The sequence below is a fragment of the Pelophylax lessonae genome (assembly GCF_965119305.1).
Source record: "Pelophylax lessonae genome assembly, chromosome: 7".
Taxonomy (NCBI): domain Eukaryota; kingdom Metazoa; phylum Chordata; class Amphibia; order Anura; family Ranidae; genus Pelophylax; species Pelophylax lessonae.
The window spans coordinates 74024493-74047714 of NC_138774.1; the positions used below are offsets into that span (position 1 = coordinate 74024493).

The 23222-nt window shown below is 40.8% G+C and overlaps 1 protein-coding gene across 1 annotated transcript; it reads right to left on the reverse strand.

The window, feature by feature from the left end:
• Positions 1 to 11223: 11223 nt before the first annotated feature.
• Positions 11224 to 19817, reverse strand: LOC309559922 (homeobox protein otx5). Its single transcript, XM_082263379.1, has 4 exons — positions 19771 to 19817; positions 14575 to 14785; positions 13537 to 13688; positions 11224 to 11981 (listed from the first exon to the last, which is right to left on the reverse strand). Exons 2-4 carry the CDS (start codon positions 14669 to 14671, stop codon positions 11358 to 11360), a joined length of 873 nt encoding a protein of 290 aa, XP_082119505.1. The 5' UTR covers positions 14672 to 14785; positions 19771 to 19817; the 3' UTR covers positions 11224 to 11357.
• Between the last annotated feature and the right edge of the window lie 3405 nt (positions 19818 to 23222).

Below are 23222 nucleotides of genomic sequence, written 5' to 3' on the forward strand. Positions count from 1 at the left end.
GAACAGCGTACATGTCCCCAATGCAGTGACCAGTGTACATGTCCCCAATGCAGTGACCAGCGTACATGTCCCCAATGCAGAGATCAGCGTGCGTGCTTCCAATGCAGTGACCAGTGTACATGTCCCCAATGCAGAGATCAGCTTGCGTGCTTCCAATGCAGTGACTAGCATACATGACCCAATGCAGTGACCAGCATACATGTCCCCAATGCAGAGATCAGCGTGCATGCTTCCAATGCAGTGACCAGCGTACATGTCCCCAATGCAGTGACCAGCATACATGTCCCCAATGCAGTGACCAGCATACATGCCCCCAATGCAGTGACCAACGTACATGCCCCCAATGCAGCCAGTGACCAGCATACATGTCCCCAATGCAGAGATCAGCGTGCGTGCTTCCAATACAGTGACCAGTGTACATGTCCCCAATGCAGAGATCAGCATACATGTCCCCAATGCAGAGATCAGTGTGCGTGCTTCCAATGCAGTGACCAGCGTACATGTCCCCAATGCAGTGACCAGCATACATGTCCCCAATGCAGTGACCAGTGTACATGTCCCCAATGAAGTGACCAGCGTACATGTCCCCAATGCAGTAACCAGCACACATGTCCCCAATGCAGCCAGTGACCAGTGTACATGTCCCCAATGCAGAGATCAGTGTGCGTGCCTCCAATGCAGTGACCAGCCTACATGTCCCCAATGCAGTGACCAGTGTATATGTCCCCAATGCAGTGACCAGCATACATGTCCCCAATGCAGAGATCAGCCTGCGTGCTTCCAATGCAGTGACCAGTGTACATGTCCCCAATGCAGTGACCAGTGTACATGTCCCCAATGCAGCCAGTGACCAGTGTACATGTCCCCAATGCAGAGATCAGTGTGCGTGCCTCCAGTGCAGTGACCAGCATACATGTCCCCAATGCAGTGACCAGCATACATGTCCCCAATGCAGTGACCAGTGTAGATGTCCCCAATGCAGCCAGTGACCAGTGTACATGTCCCCAATGCAGAGATCAGCGTGCGTGCTTCCAATGCAGTGACCAGCATACATGTCCCCAATGCAGTGACCAGTATACATGTCCCCAATGCAGTGACCAGCATACATGTCCCCAATGAAGTGACCAGCGTACATGTCCCCAATGCAGTGACCAGCACACATGTCCCCAATGCAGCCAGTGACCAGTGTACATGTCCCCAATGCAGAGATCAGTGTGCGTGCCTCCAATGCAGTGACCAGCCTACATGTCCCCAATGCAGTGACCAGTGTATATGTCCCCAATGCAGTGACTAGCATACATGTCCCCAATGCAGAGATCAGCCTGCGTGCTTCCAATGCAGTGACCAGTGTACATGTCCCCAATGCAGTGACCAGTGTACATGTCCCCAATGCAGCCAGTGACCAGTGTACATGTCCCCGATGCAGAGATCAGTGTGCGTGCCTCCAGTGCAGTGACCAGCATACATGTCCCCAATGCAGTGACCAGTGTACATGTCCCCAATACAGCCAGTGACCAGTGTACATGTCCCCAATGCAGAGATCAGCGTGCGTGCTTCCAATGCAGTGACCAGCATACATGTCCCCAATGCAGTGACCAGTATACACGTCCCCAAGGCAGAGATCAGCGTGCGTGCTTCCAATGGAGTGACCAGTGTACATATCCCCAATGCAGTAACCAGTGTACATGTCCCCAATGCAGCCAGTGAACAGTGTACATGTCCCCAATGCAGAGATCAGTGTGCATGCCTCCAATGCAGTGAGCAGCATACATGTCCCCAATGCAGTGACGAGCATACATGTCCCCAATGCAGTGACCAGTGTACATGTCCCCAATGCAGCCAGTGACCAGTGTACATGTCCCCAATGCAGAGATCAGCGTGTGTGCTTCCAATGCAGTGACCAGCATACATGTCCCCAATGCAGTGACCAGTATACATGTCCCCAATGCAGAGATCAGCGTGCGTGCTTCCAATGCAGTGACCAGTGTACATGTCCCCAATGCAGTGACCAGTGTACATGTGCCCAATGCAGCCAGTGACCAGTGTACATGTCCCCAATGCAGAGATCAGTGTCCGTGCCTCCAATGCAGTGACCAGCATACATGTCCCCAATGCAGTGACCAGTGTACATGTCCCCAATGCAGCCAGTGACCAGTGTGCATGTCCCCAATGCAGAGATCAGCGTGCGTGCTTCCAATGCAGTGACCAGCATACATGTCCCCAGTGCAGTGACCAGTATACATGTCCCCAAATGCAGAGATCAGCGTGCGTGCTTCCAATGCTGTGACCAGTGTACATGTCCCCAATGCAGTGACCAGTGTACGTGTCCCAATGCAGAGATCAGCGTGCGTGCTTCCAATGCAGTGACCAGTGTACATGTCCCCAATGCAGTGACCAGTGTACATGTCCCCAATGCAGTGACCAGTATACATGTCCCCAATGCAGAGATCAGCGTGCGTGCTTCCAATGCTGTGACCAGTGTACATGTCCCCAATGCAGTGACCAGTGTACGTGTCCCAATGCAGAGATCAGTGTGCGTGCTTCCAATGCAGTGACCAGTGTACATGTCCCCAATGCAGTGACCAGTGTACATGTCCCCAATGCAGTGACCAGCATACATGTCCCCAATGCAGAGATCAGCGTGCGTGCTTCCAATGCAGTGACCAGTGTACATGTCCCCAATGCAGTGACCAGTGTACATGTCCCCAATGTAGAGATCAGCGTGCGTTCTTCCAATGCAGTGACCAGTGTACATGTCCCCAATGCAGTGACCAGTGTACATGTCCCCAATGCAGTGACCAGTGTACATGTAAAACAAACGAAGAGAAAACCAGTGTACATGTCCCCAACGCTGTGACCAGTGTACATGTCCCCAATGCAGTGACCAGTGTACATGTGATGTCCCCAATGCAGAGATCAGCGTGCGTGCCCCCTTCACTTACCTCACTAGTCATGGACGGCGTGCTGCTCTGAGTCGGCTCGGGGCGGCGGCGGGACGCGGTGCGGTGGTGACACAAACTGGAGTGGACAGTCATCTTCTCCTTCCTCATGCGCGGCGGCGGCTCTCCTGTGTCCTCTGACTGTCTCTTCCTCACTGCGCGGCGGCGGCGGCTCTCCTCTTCTCTTCTCCGGTGCCTTCTCTTCTTCCGGCGCCTTCTCTTCTCTTCTTCCGGCGAGAACTGAAGCTGAAGGTGAACGTGACGCCGGGGCGGTGCACCGCCCCCAGGCGTCATGTCACCACGTCCGATGTCCTCCTGTGATTGGTCCAGGCTGGACTCTGGACCAATCACAGCCTGGACATCATTATAGTCGGGTGTGTCTGCCGGGCGAGGGTGGGGTCGAAAACCCCCCCCCCCCCCCCCATACCCAGCACACAGTCCGGCGCCCCTAGTGGGTGAAAAATTTACATTTATTTTTTTTTATTTAATTTTTTTTTCTGTTTGGGGGGGCGGCGCCCCTGCGCCCTCTATGGGCGGGTCGCCACTGCAAGTGCCTCATCCCGAATACTAAATTTAAACGTAAGACTGCTTAGTACCTCACCTAAAAAGTGGGAGGAGTTCAGGAGTAACTAGGACCAAGAAAATTTGCGTGGCCGGCCGGCTACCACAACTGACCAAGGAGAGTTGTTGAAAGATATAATGCTGACTTTGAATTGCATCTGTTGAATTGAAATAGACCCCTTTGGGCCATCAGCCCAGGGTCTTTGGAAAAGAAAGTCAAATGTTGTATTGCTAGACCTTTTTGGGCCATCGGGTCCGGGTCTTTGGAGAGCTGATTCTTGTGTGCTAGATCCTTTGGGCCATCAGGCTGGGATCTGTTGTGGATTACAAATGGCTGTGTGGGACTGCATCCCCCATTCTGTACAGAAGAAGAAATTGCTGCCAAGTTAATGAGTGGTAAAGAACTTTGGTGTGGGGTGCCCTGCTGGACTCCTGTGATGTTTCCCTGACTCAGCAGGACTGTGGGTCATGATAGACTGTGACCTTCCCTGTTTCTTTACTGAAGTGCTCAAAGAGACAGCAGAGGGTGCTGTGTTTCAATTCAAACAAAAGGACTCTGTCTAGACAGTCAGTGTTAGGGGACAAGCTCCTTCAAGTTAAAAGAGGACCCCGGCGTGTCAAGACACTGGATGGCAGAGGCAGTCAGGGAGGGAGTGGGAAGTTTGCCCTTGTATTATTGAAGGAGGGTCTTTCCATTCAACTGTTCAGCTAGTTAAACATGTGTTGTGATTCTTATGTGATGTGATGAGATTGACTAACCTTTTCTCAATACAGGTGAGATCACCTTAGAGTTAGACAGTCAGGAAGTTTCACTGTAAATTTTTTTGGTGTTCCCCACCAAGTGAGTTTATTTGGTGGGGGGTGCATCAGTTTTCATGCACCTTAAACTGTGTATCATACATGTACAGCAGATTGTAAATAATTTATTTGTAAATTCCTTTTTCCCTTTTCCCCTTTTCCCCTTTTCCAGGTTAGTGGGATACTCCTGATTTTTGGCAAAGTTTTGATAGGAGGCGGCTGCCTCAGAGTCAGAGGGACCTGACTCATTTGTTGTGGGGTGAGTGTAGCACCCTACAGATAGGTGCTAGGTAAAATATAGTGGGCTTTGCCTGCCTAACAGCAGAGCCATGTTTTCTTTTGTGCAGGTAGGTTGTCATGGCTACCAAGTGTGTCTGCTGAGAGGGGAGTCTCCTCACTGGCCCTGTGAGAGGCTTCTCATTGGGCAGTGAAGGAGACCCAATCAGGGGACACATCCATGCTTGTAACTACCCCAGGAGGCAGATTGTGCTGCAAGGGATTCTGGGAGTGGGTATAAGTTTGGGGGTGGGACATGACACAATGTCTTTGGCGGGAGCAGAGTCCCAGGAATGAGAGTGCGGCTGTCTCTCCTCCTGTCTGAGGAAAGTGGATGTCTCTGGGTGAGTGTCCAGAGCATGCTGAGTGAGCTGAGGGGATCCGGTGTGCCGAGAGCCTGCGGAGAGAGAGAGAGAGAGTGGTCCAGTCCCAGGAAAGCCAACACAGGTCGTGAGTACTGAGGACTGCCCCTGGGGGTCTGCCTGAAGAAAGAGGGTACCACTCCGGAAGAGGTTCTAGAATACAGTGCCAGCTAGTTGGAAAAGGGGTACCTAGGTTGAGGACCCTGAAGCTATAGAGGGGGTACATAGTCAGTGGACCCTGAAGAGTTCAAGTTAAAGGGGGCACCTGCGGTTGGGCCCTGAATTGTACAGAGTGTGTCAGTTGCAAGTACAGCTATACAGAGTTCTACTTCATACTACCTCAAGCTAGTCAAAGCGGGGGGACAGTATTCAGTGACTTCCACAGCACAACAGTGTCAGGAGTTCTACAGTTCTCAGTCCTGGATCTTCTGGACTAATAGTCGAGGATTCACACTTCTGTGTTCTACAGGATATTTACAGTGTTGGTGAGCGTTGGCTGGCACCGGCTGGCGTCAAGGAAGCGCCAACGGGCATTTTTCAGGAGTAAAGTCCCACATGTAATTAGTTCAAGCCTCAAGGAGTGTCCCACCCATTCCCTTCTCCCATCCCCTTTTAATCAAATAAAAACCACAAACAAAGATGCCGGAGTCGTCGCTGCTTCGGTTGTCACACCCAGGGTCACAGGCCTGTACTAATGGCAGACCCACATCAGGCCACAGGCCTGGAAACCTTGCTACACTATCTAGGTGATCTTCCATGTTGTTATATTTTGTGAGGCATTGGCATGTACGGCTTTTTCATTGCAGTGCAGGAGTCTTGGTGCACTTTCTGAAAGTGCACCGAAACTGCGTGACATAAATGAAGTCTATGGGAAAGCGCAGCTAGCCCGCGCCAAAACCATGGGTTAGCAGCTCTTAATTCAAAGCAGAACAGGGCATTGTGCAGCCATCCTAATACACATTAGCCCCTCCTGCAGCCTCCTAACTTGTGGCATAATACAATGTTATAGTGTTGAAATCTGATCACTGGGGAAAAAGAAGCTGAAGAAATATTTTCTATTGTCTGCAGCAGACTGATGCTAATGGACTGCTTTGTAACGATAAGGCTAAGTTCACACTGGCATTAAAAGCAGGCATTTAAGAGGCGTTAAAAACACCCCTCAAACGCCTATGCCCAAGTTACATAGACAGCACACAGTGCTGTTCACACTATCAAAACATGAAGCGTTAGCGTCGCAATGCTTCAAAATTGAAGCCTCATGTCGAATCAGGAGGCGTTTGAAGCCTTTCAACAACTCCCATTCAGGTCTATGGTAATGCTTCACAAACAATCTGGCAGGCAGTTGTAGTGCGGTTGCGGGGCGTTAAGATTAGATTATTTCCTGTAATAGAATAGGCATTTTTGGAGTGGTTTTAACACGCTTTAACGCTTCTCAAACGCTTCAAAACCGCCGAAAGTGCATTTGGGGAGCATTTTTAACTCATCATTAATGCTTGTAAAACGCCAGTCTAACGCCCATACTAAATCGCATTAACGCGAGTCTAATGCCCATACTAACGCTATAGGAGCATTTGGAAAGTGTTAGAAAGTTAGTCGAGTGTGAACAAGCCCTACAAGGTACACTTTTAGAAAACAAAATGCTACTATTGCTGTACATTGACATGACAGTCATTTATTCACGTTGACTTGTAAGTATAAAGGTCTACTTTAATGTATAATTTTATTTATATATTGCAGCAATTATGTAGTTTGAGGGTCTGACAGGAAATAAACGAAAGCGCTTGTTTAACCACTTGACGCCCAGCCACCGTCAAATGACGGTGGAGCAGTGCGGCTCTCGTTCTGGGACGACGTCATATGACCGCGCCCAAAAACGGTCACTCTCGCACGCCCGCAGGGGCGCGCAGTGCGCAGATCGTGGCCACGCCGTGTTCCTAGGACACGGCGCGACCCTGATCTTGGTAAAGAGCCAATGATGTGGCAATTTACCCAAGTGATCGGGTGTGTCCAATCACAGCTAGTCACATGTAAATGAGGAAGTGCCGTTTACCGGCTCTCCTCGCCTCATACTGTCAGAGTGTGTGGCGAGGAGAGCCGATCAGCGGGTCCTCCTCAAAGGGGAGTCTAGGACAGGTATTCAGGGCACTGATCATCAGTGCCCTGATTACAGTAAAGTAAAAAAACAGTGCCCATAAGTCATCCCAACCAATGCCCATCAGTGCCCACAGTGCCCACAATCAGTGCCCACAATCAGTGCCCATAGTGCTGCCAGTCAGTGCCTGCTCATCTGTGCTGTCCGTCAGTGCCCATCAGTGCTGCCCGTCAGCGCCCATTAGTGTTGCCCTTCAATGCCACCTATCAGCGCCCATCAGTGCGGCATATTAGTACCTCCTCATCAGTGCCCATAAGTGCCACCTCATCAGTGCAGCCTATCAATGCACATCAGTGAAGGAGAAAAATTACTTCATTTCAAAATTTACTGACAGAAAATAAAAACTTTTTTTTTTTTTTCAAAATTTTCAGTTTTTTTCTTTTTTTAAGTAAGAAATAAAAAACCCAGCAGTGATTAAATACCACCAAGAGAAAGCTCTATTTATGTGAAAGAAATGATAAAAACGTCATATGGGAGATTGCATAGAGACTGTCCAATTGAGTTTTATCTCCATCTTTAGGACCATATCACAATAGCAACTCATCAGAAAGAAAATCTCTAAAGAGCACTAGCTTTCTGAGATGCTGCAGACTTTCAAGCTGGGTGTACATGTGCAGTATTTTTTTTCTTCAACCATTGTAATGATGCAGGGATCTCTCCTGCTGTTCTATTCCTCAGAATACACAGATCAAGGCTTGCAGCCATTGGCTGCAAGCGCTGATCGAATACTGTTTTTCGAACATGACCGTTCTACAAAAGGCAGTTGTTAGACCAGCTTCTGTTGAACAGACAGCGGTACAAAAGTACTTAAAGTCAGACAGTTCCTGCTGAACTGGCTGAATTTCAGTACATGTGTACTGGGCTTTTCTTGAGCAATTATATTGCAGTTAGACATTTAGTTAGGTTGGTTGAAGAGAGAGTGAAACTGGAAGAGCAGATGCTCTTCCTTTGATTCTGTTGGTGGCGAGGTCTCACAATTTATCCTCCCAAACACCATAGGTGTGCACCCCAAATGTATTTAAACAGTGTTAGTAGGACAGTGGATGGTGTCAGTAGAGCAGTGGACTTGTCAGTAGGGCAGAGGTTGGTGTCAGTTGGGCAGTGGACGTTATCAGTCGTTTTTTTTTATTTTGTATTATTTTTTTTTAAAAATATTTAAATATAATTTTTAGGAGCTCCTTTAAGGTGCTATAGTGAAATATCAGCAGGGGGAATCTGCACCTCATGGGGTGATTAGGGTGTGCCCAGGCACATCTAACACACCCCTTGCGCACACCTAAGGAGAATCTGATTGCAGATTTTGGTTCCCAGCATACACTAGATGATTTTAAGTCTCAGAACTCCCACAGGCAAGTTCTATCCTACTAAGTAAAAAAAAATACTCTCTTCACCATGGCTTTTTAGATTCTACTGTGCGGAAATCTTGCAATTGAAATAACCAAGGAAACCTTAGTAGTGATATAACCAACCTTAAAAGTGGAATATATTGATTTGGGTGAAGTTGTCATGTAGGTATACGTTTACCATACAAAGTTGTGTATGTCAGGGCAGAATAAAAAAATATTAAATTATTTATATATGCAATATATCTCAATACATGCATAGTTCTCCATGTTTTATCCATTTAAAGACCCTACAATTACAGAGTACCTGTTGATCCACCAGAAACGCACTCAGAGTCTAAGGCCTGTTTCACACTGGCTTCAACTTATATAAGAGCAGTGTGAACAGAAAATTTTGACAAAGCATTTGAAGAGCTTTTAGGCAGGTTTTGTTGAAGCTTTTAAAATACCATTCAACTTCAGTTTGTAAATGTTAAACACATATCCTAATGGGAGTGTTGATTGCTGCTTTAAACAAGCTGCTAGCAGACTTCGGCACTTCTTTTTGTTGAAAGCCTGCCGAAGCCTGGTGGCAGCTTCATTAAAGCAGCAATCAACACTTCCATTAGGATCTGTGTTCAACATTTACAAAGTGGAGCTGGGTGGTACTTTAAAAGCTTGCTAAAAGCTCTGCAAATGCTTTGTCAAAGCTTGCTGTTCACACTGCTCTTGTACAGCAGGCCCAATTGTGAATCGACAACACACAACTGTTTTGTGGAGTATTGTATTGTCAGTTTTCTGTTGCTAAACTACTTAGACCCACCTTCTTTCATATCTTCCCAACATAAAGGCTAATTATTTTGTAGTTCTAAGATAAAAACGACTAAAAAGCTAAATTACTTTCTCTGAGATAACAGGAAGTAAGCAGTTCACACAGGACAGCTCTGATTTTCTAACACGATCAACCGGTATTTTGTTTGCACTTGTCAAACAGCTATAACAAAACATGTTCAATAGTATGTATGTATATATATATATATATATATATATATATCTACACTAGGGATCGACTGATTATCGACAAGGCTGATATATTGAGGGCCAATATTGACTTTTGCCGATATATCTGTATTGGCCCTGGAACTTGCCCATATTCCAAATATTGCTCATGTAAGGGTAAAAATGATGTCACATAGCATAATACCATTTACAAATGTTATTGAATAATTTGCCATAAGTGATACCGCTCCGTCCGGCATACGATGACGATCTCGGAGGTCACGTGTGTGGTCACGCCCGGTATGCTAGACAGAGCGGTATCTAGCGGGTGTCACTTACAGCAAGTGGGTGAGAGACGGATCGGTATGGGGTGGGTGGGAGATGGAGTGGGTGAGAGACAGAGCAGTATTGAGTGGATGCCTAACGGAGCGGTATCACCCGGGTATCACTTACGGCAAGTGGATACCGATCTGCCAGCAGATCTGCTAATGCATAATTGTTTATATCTTTAATTTGTACATATGTGAGTGGCATATTCAATAACATTTGTAAATGGAATTATGCTATGTGACATCATTTTACCCTTACATGAGCATCACCACCTAATGGTTGGAGGAGGAGAAGACTAGTGTCGGACCCTGACATAGGATGTACAAAATATCGGCCCATATCGGCTGGTACCGATATGCGATGGCCAAAATATCAGTATCGGTATCGGCAACGAAAAACCGATATCGGTCGATCCCTAATATATACTGTATATGTATAAAACAAACCAAAAGAGAGTATTTAAGAGAAGTTCATTGTTGGGGATTATATATACTCTTTAATTATTGCTATAGGTGTAGCTGTTACTCTGTTTTTTCCAGTTCCCACTCTCACATATTAGTATTAACCAGATGCACAATCAACACACAAGGATGACTCATTGTATTTTAATAATATTCCACACTTTTTTTCAAATAACAATAATTAATAATATAACAGATCTATAGGAACAATCTTCTCTCTTAGCAACCATTTGAGGCAGCAGACACACAGACTAATAACAACACTATACAATGTTACACAATAACAAAGTAAAGTACACGGGGACACATTTAATTTTTTAAAGGAACGGGGGTGACAAGCCCTCATCCACTTGGAATGGACTATGACTCTTTATAAAATAAGTTAAACTGGTTTTAAAAATATACATGAAAAAATACATCCAGATTTACATGGCTCTGCTTAGGTGGTTTAAACAATTTTGTGACAGCTCCTGTGGGATAAAGAGTGACAGACTGGGTAGGCAAGAAGGAATCATCCTAACATTATTATGGCATCAGTAGCATCACCTCTCAAACGTCATACAGACACGTTATGTATGGTCCACCCACAACACATCAATACAGTGTTGCCACAATTTATAAGCAAGGAAATAGGCATAGCAGATTAGAATTTTCTAGGTGGACATAACAGAATTTTGCTAATTGTAATTGTAGCTTTTCAAAATCCCAAAGATCTAGATCCTTTCTACAACGTTTGGTAGCATTCAGCAAATCTTTCTTCAACAGTTGCCAATCTAAACACTGATGACTAATGAGAGGACATTGGAGTAGGTGTTGTTGTTTTTTGTACACAATGCATAGTCAAAGGCAAAATCCAAAACTGGACTCAGCTTTATGGTACGACAGAAAGTTCTTTTTACCCTCAGCCGAAGTGCTTTCATATCCCAGATCTGACAACACCCATCAACCTCAGAGAAAATTAGATTTATATTTGGAGAAGTGGAAGTTTTTTTTTTTCTAAGCACAACATTTCAGCGTGTCCTTCTAACAAGAAATAGACACTGAAGTTTTTGAAGTTGATGTGTTTTGTTATCTACCCACTGCTGAACTTCAGCCATGCCATTGGATCTAGTTGATTAATATTCGTGAATATCAAGCTTTGGAGCCTTCAGCTTGATTCACAAGACCTGGAATTTCCATGAACTTTGGTCCTTATAATCAAGACAGTCAGTGGCATTGAAATTAAGCTTCCAAGAGGAAGTTTGGTCTTTGTAGTCTAAGCAATCCACCGATGTAAAGCCAAGGCTGGAAGTTCCATATCCCTGGGCAGAGAGAGATGCCGGGGACTGGCTGAGATGACTACCCATGGTGGGAGTGGCAATAGGACTCAGCGTGGCACCTGGAGCTGAGAGCTGTGGGTGCATTGGAGATAAGTAAGAGCTGCAGTCCAGGCCTGTGAAATAAGATGAGGATCCACCATAGCTCTGAGTATAGGCCGGGGCTTGACTGTATGTCATAGGATATCCAGCTGATCTCTGCATACAAGGAGTGGAGACTGCAGAAAGAGGATCTGGAATTGGTGATATGGAGGCTGGACTCCAGATAGAGACTGTGGCACTAGCTGTGGAGCTGGGAGTCACTGCTGTGCCAGGTGGAGGTGGACTATATTGGCCATTTGTGCTAGCTTCTGAGTTAGTCTCTCTTGCTGGGGAAGTTTTCTTCTTGGCCGGTCGAGGTTTGGCCTGTCCGCTGCTTTGCTGCTGCTGTTGACGACATTTGGCCCGTCTGTTCTTAAACCAAACCTACAAGTTGGAAAGTAAAATGTAAGCATGAACATATATGATTAACAAACTAGATAGAATATATATTTCCTGAAACATTTGCATAAGTGGCTATGCGTTACTTTAATCCCATGGAAACAACTCAAGTACCACAACATTTTTCCAAGGTAATGACTCAGTATACAGGTTCAGCTTTACTATCTAAGAATTTGTTAGTGGTACATAGGTCAGGGAATGGCTCGTTCCATTAGAGCCTAGTCACAGTGTGGGTTTGCATCAGGCCTAGTCTTTCTTAGCTAATAGTTTATGAAATCTAAACAAAGACTATATATAGTCAGGGGTATGGCTATAGGCTATAGGGCTCTAGAGCAAAGTCTAAACAAGGTTCTCCTGATATTTTATGAAAAAACTTAAAATGCCCCGTGTAAACATTTAACAAAAAAAAAAATATGAACTCTGCTTTTAAGAAAAAAAAATATCAACCATTGTAAAAATGTAAATAATTCCTAAAGAATGCTGCAAAAGTTATCTGCAAAAAGAGAACTTCCATAATTAGAAAAAATGCTAAACCGGGAAATAACAGAAACGAAAGGATGTAAAGGACAGACAATATCTGATTTGTTTCATAGAAATGTGTATGCACACAACCGGTAAATAAAAGGGAGTCAAAATTGTGTAAGGGGCCTGGGGTACTTGCACCTTACACATGCTATGTAGTTACACCACAGCATAACCCGGCAGGGTCTCGTGACTTCTTATCATTCATAACACCAGCCATATAGACATAAGCCATGAAAAAAATATGAACATAAAAAATCTCAATGATTTTATGTTTGTATAATAAAGGGAAAGCAAGCAAGCATTTCTATTTTCCATGAGAATAATTTATTTCCCCTGACAATTGTGGGTTGTACTACCACTATGTTTTATGTTTATTGATTTTCATAATATAACACACTTTTTTTTCTTAGAGAAAATGCTAAAAGACGGTATTATCCCTTTTTAAGAGCAGATTATTTTTTATTTATTTTTATTTAATGCAACTTAAAAACCAACACCTGATTAACTTGATTAGCTGCATCACATTTGTTAAACTTTTTCTTAAAATAAGGGTCTTAACATTTTTTTAAAAATCAGTCACAGCAAACTGTAAGCTTTCCTTACAACTAACTGTATGTAAAAATCAAAGGGTAATATAGAGATGTTTTAACCCATGCCATTTTCCAGATCAGAAAGGAGCCACCTCCACAGCAGGCAAAATATGGCAAGAATTGTAATATTTTAGACTGGAGCTTGACTGATCGAAGAAGCCAGACAGCCAATGTACTCGAAAAATCTGATTTGGTGTCTGAAATTTGTTCTGCTTGTGTCAATGGAGCATAGACATGTTTTCTGGCTCCCTAACATAGATTGGAGCTCTGGGCTCTCTATTCTCTCTCTGAGTTCTGCAGCCTTGTTTTATACACAAAATCATCATCAATCTAAGCGGCAGTTAAATTCCTTGCCATGTGTGGCAATTGCAGGGGCATCAAAACTGACATATCAGTGATAATAATGTAAGCTATTGACTTCTTACCTGTACTCTTGATTCTGGCAGATTTATCTTTAAGGCCACCTCCTCCCTCATGAATATGTCGGGGTATCGGGTTTTTGCAAATAAGGCTTCCAAAATATCAAGCTGTGCCCTGGTGAAAGTCGTTCTCTCTCTTCTTTGTTTCCTTGGAGTGGCTGAGATTGGTTAAAAAGGAAAGAGTTTAGATACAGAAATGCAATGTTTCAATAACCAATACCTAACAGAGTTACTCAATCACATGTCAGTTCATGCTTTTTAAATAAACACGAATGGTGTGTGCTACCTAAGGAATTATTAGCTTTATTTAAACAAGGAATAATGCTGATGAACTGAATATCCAGTCTTTGATTTTTTTTTCCTACATTGGTTACTAGATGATGTAGGAAAGAAAGTTTCAGTTTTTCTTTCTGGCCTATTATTCAATATAATGGGGTTGATTTACTAAAAATAGAGAGTGCAAAATCTGGTGCATCTGTGCATGGTAGCCAATCGGCTTTTAACTGCAACTTGTTCAATTAAGCTTTGACAAAAAAACCTGTAAGCTGATTGGTTTCTATGCAGAGCTGCACCAGATTTTTCTCTCCACATTTTTAGTAAACCAACCCCAATGCGTAACACAGTTCTGAATTATTCCTAAATAGCAGTCAATGCATCTTTAGAACTAGAAATCAAATGGATGTAACAGGATAAAGAATGCTGTTCAGCAGACCAATCCTTTAGATTAACATTCTACAAGAAAAAAAAAGTACAAAAAAAAACTTTACATTGAGCTACCTTGTTTAAAATAATTTTTTTTCATTGGTACATTATTAGTAAACTTATTTTGTTTCTGTCAAAACTATCCTACACCTATACATCTATATAACACAGCACTGTTGCAAATAAACAGATCACAAGTACTTCAATTTGTTAACAATTTATAGCAAAAAATAATCTGATCTAAAATTATTCTTCACTAAGACTTGAATTTCAAAACAACACAGGATTGAATAACTTACAACACAAAAATAATAGCATACAATACTAAGGTATAGTACTTACTTGGGTACCCCACTGCCGAGTGCAGTAGATCCATTCCTGTCCCGGCTAATGTTAGCCCATTCACGGCATAATGTGGTTGTTTAATGTAGGACATCATTTCAAAGCTTGGGTGTTAGGAGGCCTTAGTGTGCGAAGACCTGTTAGCTCCTTGTTCAGACTCCTCGACTTCACCAAGATCTTAAAGCAGTTAGCAAATCTCCTTTAGATTCTTCTGAAAAATACAGACACCAGAGATGATGCTTAACTTCCCATGTAAAAGGTCCACAAAGTAGGAATCATTAGTCCATGTTCTCCAAAACTATATCCTATGTCCAAGAAGTCTTCTGAGCCTACTGAGTACAGGTAAGATCAATGTTTGCTTTAAAAGCTCCCCCTCCAGGCCACTAACTAATTAAATCAAAGGTTGTCTGGAAATCTCCACCCACTCATCACCTCCCCCGTTACTGCCCAGTACACTTCCCCCTCAATTTTGGGTGGAGACTTTGCAAGAACTTGAGGTGGGGTAACGTTTTAAGGTAGTAATGTGGATTTTACCAGAAAAAAATTGTTTTGTTGTCTTTAGGGTACTAGTGCTTGTAATGAATATTCGTTCATGAACATATATATCTATATAGATATATATAGATACATTTACATTTACATCTATCTATCTATCTATCTATATATATATATATATATATATATATATATATATATATATATATATATATACATATCTATCTATCTATCTATCTATCTATCTATCTATCTATCTATCTATCTATCTATCTATCTATCTATCTATATATATATATATATATATATATAAATACATATATTACATGTTACCTGGGAGACATGTAAAAAGTATTTATTATGAATACCACACTAAATGGACATCATCAGAGGTAAATATAGTGCTATTTAGTGTTGTTTAACTTTTTTCTATGTAGTTGTTAAATGTTTACACTGAAGAGTTTTCGGTTTTTCTGGAGATAATGAGACTTTAATAGGGGAATTTCTATTGTCCTTAATGCATTTTAAGGTTTTATAGTGTAAAATGGTCGAAGTCTGAAGCCACAGTCACAGCCATTGATAGTCAAATGCCCCTCCTTACAGTATGTTCACCAGGGGGGTAATGACTTAAGACAATGGTTCCACATAGTGATCTGGGAGATACAAAAGGATTTATTTAACATGGGGAAAATGGGTGAGGTGTCCCCAGCTAATATCCTATTACACCTTTTTGTTTGGGTGTCAATTGCAATCACTGAGGGTGTGTTAATACTGTGCTAATTGGGTAAACAGAGATAGGGGGATCTGTTAGCCTGCTCCTCCAGAATCACATCTGGTTGAGAATATTCTGAATTATTCTCTTTACCCCCTTCAGGCTGTAGCCCCTTGGGGCAGGAGTGGGGGATGTAGCTCTTTCAGTCAAGGTAGGAGCTCTGTATACAAGCACAAGTTAATAGGACTGCAATAAACTACTCAGCAGCAATGATACTAAGTAATTGGCTCAACATCTTCTCAATTACCGGCATTTGAGGGTATTCCCTAATGGGACCTGTAAAAACGTCACCTTTCTGCTCAGGAGATCTTGTACTTATCTAAGTTTATTTTTCCCACATGTATCCCATCGATTTTAAAGATGCACATTAATGGCTTTAAACAAATGTGACATTATTATTATTATACAGGATTTATATAGCGCCAACAGTTTGCGCAGCGCTTTACAATATGAGGGAAGACAATACATTTACAGGACAATTCAATACAGGAGGACTCAGAAGGCCCTGCTCATTAGAGCTTACATCTAAATTGATATGATGCCACCGTTTTTTAATTATAGTTGACTATATTGGCGTTGGTTTTGCTTTCTTATAAAGTTTTATAAGTTCTCATATCATAAAGCTAAACCACAAGGATAAGTATCTTAATTTTAACCATATGTAAATGCAATTGGACTCAACTGAAAATAACTGCCACTATTTTGGAAACAAGTATACTTATCCTGGTGTGTTAGCTTTGTGAATTGAACCTAATGTGCCAAATGCTTTCCTCAATGATGAATCGGTGGATGTTTTGGATACAGTGTTAAAGATCATTGCAAAAAAAGTTATGACCCTTTCTAGATGAGTATGACCTCTGACTCATATGACTCCTAGATTGACGCTATATAAATCCTGTATAGTAATAATAAACACATATAGCAAGTCTATTGCTGTAAAAGAGGGAAATCTCCCTCTCTCTATGTTCATGATATATGTCTTTCTGGTACAGGTAGCTTGAGATGCTATGTATGAAACAATCTTTTATATTTTGGTCTATCCTTACAGAAACATTTTTACAGACATAATTATGATAATGAAAAAATTAAAAGGAAGGGCCTTAGGTTTACTTCCCTAGTTCTGATATTCTCCCAATAAAACCAATCTTGATATACAGAAAGAATTATTGGTTGAGAAACTCCTAATATGCTTACCTATTAGACAAGTAAGCTAACGATTCAGCCAATATTGCTCAATAAATTTAGAGCAATTTCGATTTAAATTTAAATTTAGGTGAAGTGCTTTTCACAAATTAAACTGTACTTTCCCACATCACATTTGAAATACAAAGTGCTTTTATCTGAAAATATCTTTCTTGTGAAACTGATGGATCAAAGCGATCTGTGATAACAAATCACCAAACAATCCAAATGATTTAATTTGCACTGGGTACCACTTACAATCCATACCTGAGTTTTGACACTTCCTCCATGTCTGGCACATGCTCTACCAGTGGTCTCATAATTAACAACTTTAGTGTCCTTTCTTATCCATTTAAAACCTTTTTTTGTATTGTTTTTTTTTTTTAAGCTGCATGTATAGCTGTATTGTTGGTTTCATCTCCTGAATTACTAGTTTCGTTTGAGGTGTGACTAAGTGTGTCCTATACTACAATGTGGATGTCCCAAACTCTCATATTTTTTATACTTTTTTTTTCTTATCTGCTATTAAAAAGGTAGTTAGAAAATAATAGCAAAATAATAATTTCTATGAAAAAAAGAGTTGTTCTAGCTAAACAACTCTTTTTTTGCCTGTATGTTAAATTTAGTCTATTCCATAACATCATTTTATTTGGTTCCTTCTCACATATAAAGCTGGACTCCTCTGATCATCCAGACAATAAATATATATTACAAAAATATTTTATGTATGTGATAGACAGTTTTCTTCAATTCTCTTTTTTATTTTCATTTCTTTAGAATTTTTCTTAGATTTTATATGTATTTACTGTTGTGTGTATATGCAATTTGACAATGACTTTTTTTTTTTTTATTATTGTATACAAATGGTTAAATGAGGGATATCTATTAGTTCTCAATATTACAATTTTCTGTTGTCTATATGGAGAAATAATTTGTAGAAAAGATTTATGTACTTTTACAGTTCTGCAATAAACTCAATATAAAAAAAATGGTAAAACTCCACTTAATTTGTATAAAAATAAACTACAATCATTTGAGTACCTTAAAATATAATTTATACAGTTATGATTTCTATATAGCTACTCAAATCAACAAATTATCATTTTGTGATATTTAAATAATTCACATAGCTACTCTGTATCAAATTTCACAATTTTATAGTTGTAACTTCTGCTTTTCCCTCTGTTTTGCAGGACTCTTTTTTTCTTGTTAGTCTACACTAAAATTTAGTTTTTAGAGATTGGTTTGCCTGCAACTCTTTGTGCAATATTATCACATGAAAGGCAATCCCTGCAGATATAACCATCCCATTCCACATATCTACTTGATTAGTGTGCTAGTTTGCTACCCATTTAGTTCAGGTAATGTGCATTGAGATTTGAGTACACAGTCATTAACACCTACCCTTAGCTAATTACTTCCCACTGTACATTGTCATTGTGCTAAAGAATTTGATAGAGATCTGTGTAATGGGGCCAGACAGTTATTATCCATTACCTGAGTCACTTATTAATATAATGGCAGGTGCCTAAAATGTTGCTTTTAATAGTTGTTGGTACAACATTTATTATGCCAGCTGAAATCAAGGAGTTATTGCCCCTTTTCAACAAAACTCATTTTATTTTAAACCTTTTTACCTAGCTTTTAATGCTGATTTTTTTTATATATTATATTTAGATTTTTTTGCCAAGAATTATTTTTAAAATGTCTAAATTATTTTATAAATTACTTATCCAGTTTTTTTAGTTAGATATTTGTAAAATGATTTTATAAATTACTTATACAGTTTTTTACTTAGATATTTGTATAAACTTTGTTCGTGTGTGCAATCCTATATTACGTTTTTAATTTATTTCCTTTCCTTTTTCATTTTCTTTCTTTCTATCTATCTATCTATCTATCTATCTATCTATCTATCTATCTATCTATCTATCTATCTATCTATCTATCTATCTATCTATCTATCTATCTATCTATCTATCTATCTATCTATCTATCTCATTATAATGTTTTATGAGGGAAGATGGCATACTTTATTTCCCTGTGCTCTAGCTAAAGGGTACATTTTAAAACAAATGGTGCAATGCATTACTTCAGATTGATGCTTTTTCTAAGCCTGCCTAAAATGAACATCATCAGCAATGCATTGTTTTAAGTCAACCTAGCTCACACCAATATACTGGGCTAATGAGCATTTAGAAAAAAATACTGCATAAAACACTTTTACATGCGGTAAGTGAACACCAAAAAAAAAAATAGTCATGCATTTGTGTGTAGTGTGCATGCACACAAGATTAATTAAACTCTTGGTGTTATTGTAAGTCATCACTTAGCATCAGAACACACTCCGCATGTCATCCAGCAGAGCACTATCTTTGCAGAAGATTAACATGGAAGTCTCTAGGAGGAGTAGTAGTCAAATGACAGACAAAAGACCATCCCCAATTATTAGTGCTAAACAGTTTGTCCCTGAATAATTGACCATCCCCAGCTGCTACAGCAACAATCTTATGCTTGTATTGCATGCCTGTTGATGGGGTTTTAGGAATATTTGAATGACTTAATTAGAATAGAAGATGATAGATAGATAGTCTAATCAGTCCAATCTAGTGATAAGCACTTTTAACGAGCAGTTTCCTTCCACTGACAATTACAAAAGGGTTTCGTAATGTTTTGCTAAATAGGATTTTTGTAGTAGTAGCACTGCTTTTTTAAAGTTTTATCTGTGGACAGATAGATTTACCTACCTTATGCAAATTGCTCCCAGTCAGTATAATCATCAGTTGCGTTCTCTGCAATAAAACACAATAAGACAGCCATGATTAAAAAGTATAGCACAAGTACCAGGAAATCTCAGTACCATTGTGACCCACGCAATGGAACCAGGAGTATGACTGTCACCTGCACTGTGTGGCCCTTGCAGGGTTAATAGGCTGAGTAATACAGATCACATTGGGATTAATACAAAGGCATAAAGGAGACTTGTCTTGGGAGTTGGTTAACCCTCCATTTGTCTCGCACTGCAGGAGGTGAATAGGGATTGACTCTACAGCAATTATTGACTGAAGCTTGTAGGTTTTTGTGCCAGCGCACGCAAGTTTCCAGGACTAGTGTATAGCTGTCACTAGATAAGCACAATTTAAGAACAAGCAGACCCTTGAAATATATCTTTTTGACTTCTGACATGCATTGTCCTATGTTTCTGAGTAGTGTTTCTAATACAAAGTAAAGTACTGGATTAACTTTGCGCCATTAGCGCAGAAAGTTGGGACCCTTCTCTAATTTTCCTTTCTCAGTCTATTTGATTTTTTTAAACTAGTATATCTTATAAAGTTGTGTGCATTCAAGTTACACCAAGACTGATGCTCAATCACGCAGATAATGCTGATATCGGGTTCTGGTATCTAGATATGTATGGGTACCTCTTTTTATTAACAGTCTCTCTATATAAAAAAAAATGGGCATGTATATGCATTTCTGCATTGTATTTTGTTTTTTTGCAAGCTCACAGACATTTTTTAATAAACTTGAAACTGGGCCAGTGAACAGACAACAACCGTGTTTAAATATTCATAGTGATGAACATCTCCCAATTTTTTTGCAAGATTTCTTTAAGAGCGCTTCATAAGATGCTTATGTAGATGTCTCTATTTTATTACTTCATCTCTCAACCTCACCCAGTTTAATAGTGTCCTTAATTTTACAAAATGGATTGGATCACTGTTATTTTTTTAGTTTCTCATACATATTCCAGTGATCTGGAAAGAAAGGTTGGTCTGAACTCAATCTGAAGATAATTGAGGTGTATATGAACTACCTCCACCCCCAACTTTTACACTTGATTGTTATCTGCTTTGATATGGTTTGAGGGAGCAAAAATCCAGTTGTATAGTACCTTTATTTGTTATCACATATGTTTTCATTTGTTTTTAAGCGCTCCAGATGATATGGCAGGGTTCCCGCTAACTATATCTTATAGATTTGGCTATTTTATTCTGGCAAAATCAGGCATGTATCATCAGGCATTTAGAAACGGAGTCAGGAAAGTTTCTTTGCAAGGGCAGTAAAGATACAAGGGACTAATCCGGGGTGTGAATTGGACCATGAAACCATAGAAAGCAAACTTCTATTTAGGGATATGCTAACTGTCTTGATTCTAAGCCAATGGACAATGTGGCTTATTCTGTACTTTTCCTTTTCTAAATATAAGTGGAAATAATTGGTCCCTGCTTGCATTGAGATTTCCTCACGAATGGTAAATGTCTGGATGCAAGCCTCAGTATGCTTCTGGCGCTTGGGAGTCCTTGTTGATTTTTCCAGAGGATAGCTCAAAAATGGCCCATTGTGGCCAGAGCACGGCATCAGCCGTTTAGAAGCAACAGTGGGACTGGACCAGTTATGGCCACCATAAAGCTGCAAGGAACCATAAATCCCAAGTAAGCATGGCAGAGATTCTGCTTGTCTCTATCTACAGTGATTTTTGGTTGCCAGAGTTTTCTGTCTTGTGCAACTTTTGAGTCATTTTTTTCTGAGTCATCTTAATGCTGCATATACACATGGCAGTCTTTTAGCAACTTACAGGCACAAAAGCTATTGATTAAAGCAACCTTCCACCATCCATGGCAGTTTCGATAAAAACTATGCAAATAAAACAATTCTTGAGAGTTGATTACCTTAATGCTATTTGTTTTTTTTTTTTTAAGTTGGGCAAGAGTGATTGAAATTGGCAGAAAATTGCCATGTGTGTTTAGGCAGCATTAGACAGCATCTAAAAGAAATGACTCCTCCTCAAGAAAAGTTAATACAGTCTTGTTTGCCCTCACTTTGCATCTCCCACTTGTCAACGTTAACATCAGAACTAAGATGGAAAACTATTTCACAGCTAAAACCAGTAAACAAATTTTTTTTTTTTATGAATAGGAAGGAGAAGGAAGCTCGAAAGTGTAATATGACTTCAGGACCTGGACTATACATTTCCTAGATGTTGTATATTATGTTGTTTTTAAATTATATATTCCCATTTTACAGCATAAGCTTCTTAGTTCTCCAAACGACTGCAGGATACAGTGCATGCACACATTTAATAGACTAAGAGGTTGATTTACTAAAGGCAAATCCACTGTGCACTATCAGTGCACTTGGAAGTGCAGTTGCTGTAGATCTGAGGGGAAGCTCTGAAATAAGGGGAAGCTCTGCTAATTTCTATCATCCAATCATATGCAAGCAAAAATGCTGTTTTTTTATTTTCCATGCATGTCCCCCTCAGGTCTACAGCGTCTACTCTTCCAAGTACACTTGCAGTGCACAGTGGATTTGCCTTTAGTAAATAAACCCCAATGTATTCTGAAGTATCCAGTGATCCTGATTGCATATATTCAAACACTGCTTGTTTCCAAATGAATGAAGCGAGGACATGGTCCACGGTTAACTTGAACCGATTATGGAACATTCACATTGATCAAAATTTCTGTTTACAGTTCAGAATAAAAATTAGAATATTTGCCTTTCGGCACAGTAAATTCTTCAAGAGCTTGTGCAAAGTACAACCTAAATACTGTAGTGGATTACTTTACTACTGCTCTGGCTAACAGTATGGAATATGAAGTTAGCCCTGGGTATCACCATTGCTTCAGAAAATATGTGCAGCACAGTCACATCCAATGGATAACTCCTTATCTCTGTCCTAAGGCCAGTCATGTTCAGTGTAATGCTTTTTCAGATCTCCGATCCGTTCTGTGACTCATAAAATTCATTAGGTGAATGATCTGACTTTTTCGATGTGTTATTTTAAGACCACCAGATACAGCAATACAAAAACATCAAAATTTGTCACTTACATACAAGACTAAACAACTTGCTCGTGGCACATACGAAATAGGTCGAAATGCGAGAATAATAATGTCTTCACTGATCAAGGTGAGGGAAGAGAAAGTGTCAGGTTTTCTGAGACAGACATTCCCATAGTGGGAGGGTGTTTTCCTGACAGATCTGGTACCACAGGCGGTTTATGCTTTTAAATGAGACACCACATCCTTTGTGGGAAACATGTCAGGGCTTTGGCAAGTATGAATTAAAAAAACAAATTCTCATAAAACCCTTGACGTTAGGAAGGGGCAAGTTGGAACGGTGAAAATAATTATTTTGTCGGCAATTTACAGCTACCGTAATAGCGTGTATATACTATGAAAGCATGTATAGG

Coding starts and splice junctions, on each gene's coding strand:
- LOC309559922 (XM_082263379.1), bottom strand. CDS start 14,671: ATGATGTCCTACATTAAACAACCACATTATGCCGTGAATGGGCTAACA. Junction 13,689..14,574: donor CTCGGCAGTGGGGTACCCAA/GTAAGTACTATA, acceptor AACCAATCTCAG/CCACTCCAAGGAAACAAAGA. Junction 11,982..13,536: donor TGCCAGAATCAAGAGTACAG/GTAAGAAGTCAA, acceptor TCCAACTTGTAG/GTTTGGTTTAAGAACAGACG.